Below are 14,330 nucleotides of genomic sequence, written 5' to 3' on the forward strand. Positions count from 1 at the left end.
AGCAACACTAATGCTCATGCGAGGAGGTAAAAGCTGCATTCAAATGCAGCAATTATCTCCTCTGTATTGTGATGAGTAATCTCATTAGCATACATGCAGATTTATTGTTTATGGTTAGCAGAAATTATCTGCTGCTCAGAAATAATGATTTTTGTGTCTGCACCATTGATGCTTTCACCCAATGAACTGGTGGTTATTTCACGCGTTCTTAGTAATTCTCCCCCACTTGTTTTGTGACTTTCATCAACTTTAACATAGATTCATAATGCATATTTGGCCACTCTACCAGAAACTGAAATTAATTTAAACTGTTCCTTCTGAGAAGTTAAATGGATCACTTGATGAATATTATCTCACCTCATGGATTTTCCTGAGGTTACTTGATCCAAGCAATAGTGGTAAATAATAATAATAATAATAATAATAATAATAATAATAATAATAATAATAATAATTATATATATATATATATATATATATATATATATATATATACAGGGAGTGCAGAATTATTAGGCAAGTTGTATTTTTGAGGATTAATTTTATTATTGAACAACAACCATGTTCTCAATGAACCCAAAAAACTCATTAATATCAAAGCTGAATATTTTTGGAAGTAGTTTTTAGTTTGTTTTTAGTTTTAGCTATTTTAGGGGGATATCTGTGTGTGCAGGTGACTATTACTGTGCATAATTATTAGGCAACTTAACAAAAAACAAATATATACCCATTTCAATTATTTATTTTTACCAGTGAAACCAATATAACATCTCAACATTCACAAATATACATTTCTGACATTTAAAAACAAAACAAAAACAAATCAGTGACCAATATAGCCACCTTTCTTTGCAAGGACACTCAAAAGCCTGCCATCCATGGATTCTGTCAGTGTTTTGATCTGTTCACCATCAACATTGCGTGCAGCAGCAACCACAGCCTCCCAGACACTGTTCAGAGAGGTGTACTGTTTTCCCTCCTTGTAAATCTCACATTTGATGATGGACCACAGGTTCTCAATGGGGTTCAGATCAGGTGAACAAGGAGGCCATGTCATTAGATTTTCTTCTTTTATACCCTTTCTTGCCAGCCACGTTGTGGAGTACTTGGATGCATGTGATGGAGCATTGTCCTGCATGAAAATCATGTTTTTCTTACCTTGCAGACTTCTTCCTGTACCACTGCTTGAAGAAGGTGTCTTCCAGAAACTGACAGTAGGACTGGGAGTTGAGCTTGACTCCATCCTCAACCCAAAAAGGCCCCACAAGCTCATCTTTGATGATACCAGCCCAAACCAGTACTCCACCTCCACCTTGCTGGCGTCTGAGTCGGACTGGAGCTCTCTGCCCTTTACCAATCCAGCCATCTGGCCCATCAAGACTCAATCTCATTTCATCAGTCCATAAAACCTTAGAAAAATCAGTCTTGAGATATTTCTTGGCCCAGTCTTGACGTTTCAGCTTGTGTGTCTTGTTCAGTGGTGGTCGTCTTTCAGCCTTTCTTACCTTGGCCATGTCTCTGAGTATTGCACACCTTGTGCTTTTGGACACTCCAGTGATGTTGCAGCTCTGAAATATGGCCAAACTGGTGGCAAGTGGCATCTTGGCAGCTGCACGCTTGACCTTTCTCAGTTCATGGGCAGTTATTTTGCGCCTTGGTTTTTCCACACGCTTCTTGCGACCCTGTTGACTATTTTGAATGAAACGCTTGATTGTTCGATGATCACGCTTCAGAAGCTTTGCAATTTTAAGAGTGCTGCATCCCTCTGCAAGATATCTCACTATTTTTGACTTTTCTGAGCCTGTCAAGTCCTTCTTTTGACCCATTTTGCCAAAGGAAAGGAAGTTGCCTAATAATTATGCACACCTGATATAGGGTGTTGATGTCATTAGACCACACCCCTTCTCATTACAGAGATGCACATCACCTAATATGCTTAATTGGTAGTAGGCTTTCGAGCCTATACAGCTTGGAGTAAGACAACATGCATAAAGAGGATGATGTGGTCAAAATACTCATTTGCCTAATAATTCTGCACGTAGTGTATATATATATATATATATATAGCAAATAAAATCCGCAGCACTCCTTGAAGTATAAAAAATGTGTAATTTTATTCACACATGTCAAAATTTGACAACGTTTCGGTTCTCTCACAGAACCTTTCGCAAGTCAGGTGAACATAAAGTGCATATGTGCAAGTATAAGTACATCATCACATTGTTACCAATTAATTCATCAACCAATACAAAACCAGTACACTCCCATATTTAAGGCATGTTACAATTCATTCATTAACTCCATGTGTACAGATAAAGACGGATCGCAGTGCTTCCTCATCATTTCAATATCGATCATGATTATTCATCATCATACTGGGTGAATGAAAGTGCATAAGATAAAGTGCAAAGGGCAGTGTAAATCCTACATACTAAAATACATTGCTGTGGATTCATGTGATGGAACAGAAGGAGATGGCGTCTAAACTTCTATGGAGGCACGCCACTGCTCCGCGTCTCTTCCTCCTCAGTGCGCATGTGTCAATTCCTTCCCCACTAACGACGCAGTACATAACCCCTATGCGTCATCCGTAGGCGGAGACCCAGCGTCATGACGTCAGATCCACTCCGTCAGCGCCTAAAAATCATAAGGAGAATGATCTGAGATTTATGATCTTGGATCATGTAAGACCATTAGACAGAGGAGGTGATCGATTAACCATTTTAAAGAAAACTGAGCTTAGGTGGATCTTCCGGTTGGATACTTTGAAACCCAAAGGGTTAAATGTCGAATTTAGGGTGACAGGAGGGATGGTTAGTTAATACCTCTCTGCTGTTCCTATCTCTGTTGTATCTAGCATGCTGTATGGGGTGGACCCAATGAATGTTACATGGATTGATTCACGTCATAATGTGATGTATTTTGTACAATTGTACTCTTTGAAAGTATGATTCAGGCGTTTACCTTTGCTGGTTGGTAAGTGGGAAGAGGGAATAGAAGGAGAAAGAGGCGCAAGATATTGCCCAAATGAGTTCCCTAATGAAAAATGGCGGAATAGACCTGTGACAGGGCTCGGATTACTGCTGCAGCGTACTGGCACGCGTGCGCGCGTGTTAGGCGCTGACGGAGTGGATCTGACGTCATGACGCTGGGTCTCCGCCTACGGATGACGCATAGGGGTTATGTACTGCATCGTTAGTGGGGAAGGAATCGACACATGCGCACTGAGGAGGAAGAGACGCGGAGCAGTGGCGTGCCTCCATAGAAGTTTAGACGCCATCTCCTTCTGTTTCATCACATTAATCCACAGCAATGTATTTTAGTATGTAGGATTTACACTGCCCTTTGCACTTTATCTTATGCACTTTCATTCACCCAGTATGATGATGAATAATCATGATCGATATTGAAATGATGAGGAAGCACTGCGATCCGTCTTTATCTGTACACATGGAGTTAATGAATGAATTGTAACATGCCTTAAATATGGGAGTGTACTGGTTTTGTATTGGTTGATGAATTAATTGGTAACAATGTGATGATGTACTTATACTTGCACATATGCACTTTATGTTCACCTGACTTGCGAAAGGTTCTGTGAGAGAACCGAAATGTTGTCAAATTTTGACATGTGTGAATAAAATTACACATTTTTTATACTTCAAGGAGTGCTGCGGATTTTCATTGCTGTCTTCGTCCTAAATCGAGGGACCACCGCGGGCACCTTACAGCTATAGCTGCATGTCAAGGGAGTGCTGTCTGACCTTTTCTATGGATATATATAGATATAGATATATATAGATATACACTCACCTAAAGAATTATTAGGAACACCATACTAATACAGTGTTGGACCCCCTTTTACCTTCAGAACTGCCTTAATTCTACGTGGCATTAATTCAACAAGGTGCTGATAGCATTCTTTAGAAATGTTGGCCCATATTGATAGGATAGCATCTTGCAGTTGATGGAGATTTGAGGGATGCACATCCAGGGCACGAGGCTCCCGTTCCACCACATCTCAAAGATGCTCTATTGGGTTGAGATCTGGTGACTGTGGGGGCAATTTTAGTACAGTGAACTCATTGTCATGTTCTAGAAACCAATTTGAAATGATTCGAGCTTTGTGACATGGTGCATTATCCTGCTGGAAGTAGCCATCAGAGGATGGGTACATGGTGGTCATGAAGGGATGCACATGGTCAGAAACAATGCTCAGGTAGCCCGTGGCATTTAAACGATGGCCAATTGGCACTAAGGGGCCTAAAGTGTGCCCAGAAAACATCCCCCACACCATTACACCACCACCACCAGCCTGCACAGTGGTAACAAGGCATGATGGATACATGTTCTGATTCTGTTTACGCCAAATTCGGACTCTACCATTTGAATGTCTCAACAGAAATCGAGACTCATCAGACCAGGCAACATTTTGCCAGTCTTCAACAGTCCAATTTTGGTGCGCTCGTGCCAATTGTAGCCTCTTTTTCCTATTTGAAGTGGAGATGAGTGGTACCCGGTGGGGTCTTCTGCTGTTGAAGCCCACCTTAATTTCCAATTCTGACATTCAGTTTAGAGTTCAGGAGATTGTCTTGACCAGGACCACAACCCTACATGCATTGAAGCAACTGCCATGTGATTGGTTGACTAGATAATCGCATTAATGAGAAATAGAACAGGTGTTCCTAATAATTCTTTAGGTGAGTGTATATATATATATATATATATATATATATATATACACATAGGGAAGATAGTTTATTTGTAACATGATTTGGTTGTGACTTCTTATTTGCTTGGGAAAACTTGATCAATTGCAAAGTGTTGCAGAATACACATGTCTACTCATACCTTAGCTTGAATTTGGTTAAAGTATAATTAACCCTTCAACAAACTTTGCATTAATCAGTAGTATAGTGTGTGTACATGAGGAATAGCACTATTTATGGCTCTTATATGACTTGTACCTTATAGTAGTTATTTGCTGTGCATGCTGAACATATAGTTTGTAGTTATCCCAGACTTGGTGGGTAGATACTAGCTGCCATCCACTGCACACAGAAAGTATAAACAAATCTGCTCCTAACATTCTTTTACTCACTCAGAAGAAGCCCCAGGGCAATTGAGGACTTTAAAGAGAAGTACTGATCTGTATGGTTGCGAATAAAGCATTTAGGAAGTTTATACCTCAGCCAATGTAACTGCAGAAGTTTGATTGCCTGTTTGTGTCTCATTCAGCTCCTGCTCACTCCTTCCCCTTCTCTTCTCCATAGACTTGCATTGACATGTGCAATATGATCACTCAGTGAGCTGATCCTGTCCTGTTGGACAGGTTTAAGACACTTTTTCAAAGTAAAGCAATTGGCGAGAGAGAGAGGTAAACAGTAGTGTTGATCACGAATATTCGAATTGAAAATTTTTATTGTGAATATCGGCACTTCGAGAATTCGAGAATATTTTGAATATAGTGATATATATTCATAATTTCAAATATTCAAGATTTTTTTTAAACAGTACACATGATCCCTCCCTGCTTCTAGCTCGTGGGCCAATGAGATGGCTGCAATATCTTTGACTTTAGAAGTAGTGTTGATTGAAATTTTTATCGCAAATATTTCAATTGCCGATATACGCAATCAAGAAAATAATGACTGAGATAACGATTACAAATTCTGGAATTTGCAAATATATGATGAATATTCGCCCAAATATTTTCAAAATATCACAAATTTGAATATTGACCCTGCCGCTCATCTCTAGTAAACAGCTGATAATGTGATACCTAGACATTTTTGACTGATAAGACATATTACAAAGTTTATTGTGGTTGCTTGTGCTATTGATTTATGCAAAGTTGAATAAAAAGTTAGTGACCATTTAACCCCTTAAGGACTCAGCCCTATTTCACCTTAAGGAAATTTTTTGCAAATCTGACCAGTGTCACTTTAAGTGCTGATAACTTTAAAACGCTTTGACTTATCCAGGCCATTCTGAGATAGTTTTTCCGTCATATATTCATGGAACTGGTAAAATGAAGTTAAAAAAAATCTTTTTCATTTATAAAAAAATACCAAATTCACCATTTTTTTTTTTTAAATGGCACATTTCCCAGTATAAATTTCTCTACTTCTATAATACATAGTAATACCTACAAAAATAGTTATTACTTTACATTCTCCATATTTCTACTTCATGTTTGGATCAATTTGGGAATGATATTTTATTTTTGGGGGATGTTACAAGGCTTAGAAGTTTAGAAGAAAATCTTGAAATATTTCAGAAATTTTCAAAAACCCACTTTTTAGGGACCAGTTCAGGTCTGAAGTCACTTTGTGAGGCTAACATAATAGAAACCACCCAGAAGTTACCCCAGTCTAGAAACTAAACCCCTCAAGGTATTCAAAACTGATTTTACAAACGTCTTTAACCCTTTAGGTGTTCCACAAGAATTAATGGCAAATGGTGCTAAAATTTCTGAATTTCGATTTTTGGGCAAATTTTCTATTTTAATACATTTTTTCCAGTAACAAAGCAAGGGTTAACAGCCAAACAAAATGCTATATTTATTGCCTCGATTCTGTAGTTTACATAAACACCCTATATGTGACCATAAACTACTGTACGGGCACACAGTAGGGTGTGGAGGGAAAGGTGCGCCGGTTGGTTTTTTTAAGGCAGATTTTGCTGGACTGGTTAACTTACACCATGTCCCATTTGAAGCCCTCCTGATGCACCCCTAGAGTACAAACTCCATAAAAGTGACCCCATCTAAGAAACTACACCCCTCAAGGTATTCAAAACTGATTTTACAAACGTTGATAACCCTTTAGGTGTTGCACAAGATTTCATGGAAAATCTTTTCATGGAAAAGATACAATTTCAAAATTTCACTTTTGGCTGATTTTCCATTTTAATATTTTTTTTAGGGTTAAAGGGGTTAAAAGCCAAACAAAACTCATTATTTATGGCCCTGATTCTGTAGTTTAAAGAAACACCCCATATGTGGTCGTAAACTTCTGTACGGGCACACGGCAGGGCGCAGAAGGAAAGGAATGCCATACGGTTTTTGGAAGGCAGATTTTGCTAGACTTTTTTTGGACACCATGTCCCATTTGAAGCCCCCCTGATGCACCCTTAGAGTAAAAACTCAAAAAAGTGACCCCATTTTAGAAAATACGGAATAGGGTGGAAGACTTGTTGGTACCAGTTTAGGGTACATATGATTTTTGGTTGCTCTATATTACACTTTTTGTGAGGCAAGGTAACAAGAAATAGCTTTTTTGGCACGTTTTTATTTTTTTGTTATTTACAACATTCATCTGAAAGGTTAGATCATGTGGTATTTTTATAGAGCAGGTTGTCACAGACGTGGTGATACCTAATATGTATACAATTTTTTTATTTATGTCAGTTTTACACAATGATTTCATTTTTGAAACAAAAAAAAATCATGTTTTAGTGTCTCCATAGTCTGAGAGCCATAGTTTTTTCAGTTTTTGGGCGATTATTTTAGGTAGGATCTCATTTTTTGTGGGATGAGATGACGGTTTGATTGGCAATATTTTGGGGTGCATATGACTATTTGATTGCTTGCTATTACACTTTTTGTGACGCAAGATGACAAAACATGGCTTTTTTACACCGTTTTTATTTTTATATTTTTTACGGTGTTCATCTGAGGGGTTAGGTCATGTGATATTTTTATATAGCCGGTCGATACGGATGCTTCAATACCTAATATGTATACTTTTTTTTTATTTATGTAAGTTTAGCACAATGATTTCATTTTTGAAACAAAAAAAAAAAATCATGTTTTAGTGTTTCCATAGTCTAAGAGCCATAGTTTTTTTTTTTTTCAGTTTTTGGGCGATTATCTTGGGTAGGGTATGATTTTTGCAGGATGAGATGACGGTTTGATTGCCTTTTTTTGGGAAGTAAGGTGGGCAAAATTTCAATTTCCTCATAGTTTTTTTTTTATTTTTATGGCGTTCACCGTGCGGGGAAAGTAACATGACCGTTTTATAGATCAGGTCGTTATGGACGCGGCGATACCTAATATGTGTAGTGTATTTTATTTTTTTCATTTTTATTCAGTGATAAATGTTTTTCTTTTTATCTTTACTTTTTTTCACTTTTTTTTACATTTTTCTGACACAGACCGACTTGATTCTTGAAGATCCAGTGGGTCTGATGTCTGTATAATACAGTACACTATATAGTGTATTGTGCTGTATTTTACTTACACTTTGTCTGAACAGATCTATGCCTTTAGCACAGATCTGTTCAGCACCATGGACAGCAGGATGCCTGAAAAGGCGTCCTGTTGCCATGGGAACCTTTCCCGTCTGCCACAACTGAGCAGACGGGGAAGGGGAAGGAGGGGGGCTCCCTCCCTCTGTGACCCCATCCTGTCTGGGGGCTGCAAAGGCACAGCAGCCCCCAATGGGAGAGGGAGGGCTCTCCCTGACTGTTAACCCTTTCCATACCCTGGTATACCCACTGGACGCCATTGAATATTTAAGAGGAGGTGGGCGGGGGATCGCGATTCCGCCTGCCGCACCGCCCGACTGATGCACCGCCTGCACCGCCTGCAACCCCCCCCCTGCACCACCCGCGGCATAAAATCATTCAGGGGTGTGAAAAATCTTTATTTTGGGCATTTTAAAGTTTCTGATCCCCGCGGTCAGGGACCGCGGGGATCAGAAACTGCAGAAAGCGCTGCAAACCTGAATTGACCTGCGGTTTGCTGCTGAATGATTTCAGCGGGCATCCTGTTCCGATTAACCCCTGCATTTCCGGTTAGTCATGGGTCCTTAAGGACTCGGGAAACATGCCGTACCGGTACGTCATGCGTCCCTAAGGGGTTAAGGACTCCACTTAGTAACATAGTAATAACATAGTATATAAGTCCATATTTGTCCATCCAGTTCGGCCTGTTATCCTGCAAGTTGATCCAACAAATTCAGTGCAATATCACTACATGCTGACAAAACCCTTGTCAGGCTGTAACAAATATCACATTGACTGGGTGACCACACATATAAACATATAGGATGAACATCTTGTGACAGAGTATGGCAAAATCATGTTTGTTTGCTTTTTTTTGTTTGGCAGTCTCGTGCCACACATCGTCAGAAATGTTGAGCCATGACAAAAGGTAAGAAAGGACACATCTCTTTGGCAAGATTATTAAAGCATTTGAAGCTAATCACAGAGTTCTACGTTCTACCCTAGAATAGGTATTAATCCATTCCAGTGATGCTGAAACCTCTTTGCAAGGTTGAAAACAGATGGGGTCATTAGACATTTATAGGTTGCTGTCAGGAGAGAAAAAATTAGTAAAATCTAGACTAACTAAAGTGATCTCACTGGTTTCATTTATGTGCATATAAATATTAAGTCCTATAAAAATTGCTTTCAATTGAATGAAGCTTGTGAGAAAAAGCCATCTTGTTGTACACACATACCTGCAGGTAATGTATACTGAAGGGAAACATCTTACCTTAACTGTTGCTCCTCTTTACTTAAACCTAAGCCAAATCGTGAGTGTATCTGAGAACAAGAGTAAATATCTTCTAGTGTCCTAAAAAAAATAATTTTAAACTATATTAACTGTCAAGTCAAAAAAGCATATGTTACTGCTGCAGCAGCATTATGCATAAAGCATTCTTTAGTTTCTTCACATACCACTGTTTTCCTTCAGTTTTTCCCTTAGTTACAGCTGTTTATACATTTACAATATGAGGACCTTCTCAAGATGGCTCCTCTGCCAGCTCCCTGCCAGTCAATCAGATTGGATTACTGAAAGACATTCCTCCTCATTCTGAAGCCTAATGCAGGCATGCAGTGTGGAAGACCGCCCCCTCTCTTCTGTTTATACTAAAAGGAAGACAGACAAGCCCTAGCAATGGTCTTTTAAGGGAGCAGTGGAAAGGGACAGAGGACATTAATGAAAGCTATTATAATAAGGTAATTACAGATCTTTTGACAATCATTGACAGACTAACTCAGGTATACATGACTAGCTCTAATAAACTAGCAAATAAAATAAAAAATATGACCGTTACCCTTTAAACCTCAAACACGGTATTAAAGAGAAAAGTAGGACCCTTTGTTTTCTGTCTTTCATATGTTTCTAAAGAGTGCCACTGTACATGCTGTTCAAGTGTTAAAGTCATCTGACTGTGGATAGGCAGACAAGCAGACAGACACATAGACAGCGAGACAAGGAGACAGGCAGACATATCAATAGATGTCTATCACAGATAGCTAGATGTGCATATGTGGACACCTTTCTCCTGCAAATAGGAAACATAGAGCCTTTGTGGCGTTAAGTCAGATCCCACCAACAAAACATTCATGACAATCCTATCAATATGCTATGAAAATAATGATGACCCTGAAAACAGTTGACAGTTATATTATAGAACAGAGTGAATGTGCCCTACTATTTTCAAGCACTATTGGGGTCATTTATCAAACTGGTATGAAGTAGAACTGGCTTAGTTGCTCCCAGCAACCAATCATATTACACCTTTCATTTTCCAAATTGCCTATCACTGATAGAGATAGATTTAAAAAAAATAAAAAACTCAAGCAAGAATATTACATAAAGGGATTGTGCCAAGTTTCCAAGGTATCCCCTAGCCACAGGATGATGGAGCGTCAGGTCGTTCATGTGCCCCACTGCTGCATTCACTGTCTGTGGTACTGCCGGTAATATGCAATTGCTGCAGTCAACTATTTCTGGTGATCCCATAGAGAATAAATGGAGCGGCAGGGTGCATACCCAACCTGCCGCTCCATCAGATCATGGCCATAGAACCCCTGTTCTTGGTCTCAGCAGAGCACCTATCAGCAGGATCCACCTTATTAAGCCAGGCATAGCATATAGTATTAACTTGGTTGATGATGATACAATGATGATACAAATGTTGTGAAAATGGACATGTCTTGCAAAAATGATACATGTCTTGTGAAAAAAGATTTTTTATTATTTATGCAAATGAGAGCTTTAAGGCACCTTCCTCCTATGTGCACTAAAGCCCTAGTTTGCATACAGAAGAAAAATTTTTTTAGTTTTTTTTATTACGGGAATGCCACACCTTTTTTCACAAGAGATGTATCATTTTAATTAGCGGTATCAGCTCTATCAGGCATTATGTCTGGTGTAATACAGTGGATAGGTGTTCTTTAAACAGGAAAGACAGCGTAGAAGAATACAATACAGTACATCCTTGTAACTTGCATAATGTATACTATACATAATAACTTCTTACTGTCTCACATACCCAGCTTTTTGGAAGAGTTTTTCTGAATGTAACCAGACGTATTTGATTTTCTGCACCAAAATGTATCGAACCTGTTACGGAAAAAAAAGCATATTATGAAAATACTACATGATAATCTCTACTACTGTGCTTAAAACAAGTTAAAAATGGGTATCTCAACAATAGTTTCCAAATGAGGAACTATTTACATACTGTACGTAAAATTAGATTTGCCTGCTTTGCCGAAGTTTGCAAAGAAATTTGATTAGTTCCAAATTACATAATACCATCCATTTACTCACGAAGACGCCATTACGGCCATCTTGATTGAAGAAAGCGTACCAAATCTAGCACGCACTGACGTGATCACATCAACACGCTGGCCAGATTCGCTGACCAAAGTGTTTGTGACATGATTTGATTTCACAGCTTCTGCATCTCAGCCCAGAACTTTAACCACTACACTATATAGCTGCATAGCCAGTCACAATAATAAAATAAAATATGAGACTTCTACTATATAGGTCTCAGTAAAAGTACAGTACAGTAAAAGTCAATTTTTTTTTTTTTAAGTAACTGGCTATGTGTCACCACCAGATCTTTGAGAAGTTCTGTTAGACGTTCTTCAGTACCTTCTGCATGATCTTCTTTTGTTTTGCTTTCGTTTTGACATCTCTCCTCCCTCTCCCAGCTGTCATCTATTAGCAGTGATTGCCTCCCTATATATCTCCTCACCATACTGCCTTACCTTGCGGTTTATACAACTTCCTGGAGTGTGCTGATGCTAGAAGCTGTTACTGCTGCATCCACAAGATAAGTCTATTTCTTTATTTCTGTATTCCTGTGGGCTTGATCCTAGGTGACCCTGACTCCCTCCGTATTAAGTGTAGGGAGCCGGTGGTCGTGTCCCCTCACTATTATAGGGTGTTCAGGTGTCATACAGTCGAGGAATGAGGGTATGCAATTTTCTACCATTGAGATTTTTGCATAGGCTGAGCAGTAAGGTCGAGAGCTAGGGCTGTTACAGGGCTTACCCTTTTGTTCCTTAGTTTTGGATCAAGTTAGTCGGATCTTCATTTGTGTCTTCTAGTTTTCTGTAACACCATCAGTGACACTATGCAGCTATTATAGCTGAGTGGTTAAGTGCCTTGCCTCTAATACAGAAGGTCGTGAGTTTGAATTCCAGCCGAAACTTTTTCTAAATTAGATTTAAATACACTGGGGTGTCCCCAAGCACTGACTCCATATATGGACATAGCTATATATGGAGTCAGAGTAGGGACTCCTAAACCGAACTAGTTTGACACCCTCCCCTCTTCAGAGCACGGGGTGTCTGGGGTTCTCCTATTGACTTCCATTATGCTTGGGTGCTTTGTACAGTGTTCTACTCGAGCACACAAGCACTTTGGTGCTCGCTCAACACTAATTCTTAGTTTTCTTTTTTTAAACATGTTTGAAAAAAATATATATTGAAACATATACTGTACATGTGTTAGAACATGAAGTAGTTTACAGCATTCAATACAAAGCTATTGTTTTAAAATATAGCCCTACCATTTAAACAACAGTCTGCCCAGTATCATTAATCCCTCATTTTTTATTCACATATACCTGTACACAAGAAACTGAGATGCTATTTTTGGTGAGACATTCACACTGAAGGATTAGTGGCCATTTGTTGACCATAAATTGTTGTCTAAGTTAAACCATTCCCCTGACCCCTGCTCCCTTACTCCATTTTGTAGGAGTATTATGGAATGCTCGCACTGCCTGTAACAAACTGTCCTACATTCATGATCTCTTCATCTCTCACAAACTTTCCTTTCTGGGTCTCAGAAACGTGGCTAACACCCTCAAATACTGCCTCCCCTGTTGCACTTATAGCGGATTTTATTTCACTCACACCCCCGCCCCGGCTGCAAACATGGTTGAGGAGTTGGTCTTTTCCTATCAAACAACTGCTCCTACAACCCAACTCCACTGCTACCCTCCATTACGCTCACTTCATTTGAAGTACACACTGTTCGTATCTATTCTCCCTCCAACCTCCAAGTAGCTGTCATTTAATGCCCCCCAGGCCCAGTCATCTTTCTTAACCACTTCAACACCTGGCACCTATGCTTTCTTTCTGCTGACGTCCTCACTATCATCATGGGTGACTTCAACATGCCCATTGACACTTGCCACTCAGCCACCTCTAAGCTTCTATCATTCTCTTCCTCCTTTGGCCTCTCACAGTGGTCCTCAGCTCCCACCCACAGAGATGGTCACACTCTGGATCTGATCTTTACCCACCTTTGCTACCTGTCCAACCTTTCCAATTCGTCTCTCCCCCTATCTGACCACAACCTACAGTACTCATCTTCTCTTCACTGATCTCTTCTGCTGCTTGCCCCCGGTCCACACACTAGCACCCCCAACCCCACATGAACCTTAAAAATGTTTATTCTGCTTGCTTTCTGACTCTCTTCTGCCACTCTCTACGATTTGTTCTCACCAGGACGTAGAGTCTGCCACCACTCTGTATAACACCACAATAAGTACAGCTCTGGACTCTGCTGCCCACCTCACACACAACAAAACCTGAAAAATCAACAGACAACCCTGGCACACCAGCCTGACCAAAAAACTCAAACAAGCTTCCAGGGTTGCAGAGTGGTGATGGAATAAATCCCAAGGATCACTTCACCACATACAAGCAATTATTATTCATTTTCAAATGCTCACTCGCTGATGCAAAACAGGCCTACTTCTCATCGCTCATATCTTCCCCAAAAAGCCTTCACTTGACTCATCTTCTTTGTCCAGTTATCACCCCATATCACTGCCTCAAAGCTACTTAAATAACATGTCCATTCTGAACTGTCCTCTCACCTCTCCTCCTGCTCCCTCTTTGACCGACTACAATCAAGCTTCCACCCCTACCACTCAACTGAAACTGCCCTTACCAAAGTCACCAACGACCTGCTAGCAGCCAAAACTAAAAAAAAACATTACTCTGTCCTCTTCCTCCTTGACCTGTCCTCTGCCTTCGACCACTCCCTTCTGTTACAAACTCTC

The 14,330-nt window shown here is 39.7% G+C and overlaps 1 protein-coding gene across 1 annotated transcript in view; it reads right to left on the reverse strand.

Moving 5' to 3' along the window:
• Positions 1-14,330, reverse strand: part of LOC122934071 (probable cation-transporting ATPase 13A4) — a 197,091-nt gene that overhangs the window by 137,079 nt on the left and 45,682 nt on the right. Inside the window, exons 4-5 of the mRNA XM_044289220.1 lie at positions 11,292-11,362; positions 9,503-9,583 (exon numbers count right to left, since the gene is read on the reverse strand). Of these exons, the coding sequence (XP_044145155.1) occupies positions 9,503-9,583; positions 11,292-11,362 (152 nt within the window). The remainder of the gene's footprint in view (positions 1-9,502; positions 9,584-11,291; positions 11,363-14,330) is intronic.

Source organism: Bufo gargarizans, chromosome 4 (assembly GCF_014858855.1).
Source record: "Bufo gargarizans isolate SCDJY-AF-19 chromosome 4, ASM1485885v1, whole genome shotgun sequence".
Taxonomy (NCBI): Eukaryota; Metazoa; Chordata; class Amphibia; order Anura; family Bufonidae; genus Bufo; species Bufo gargarizans.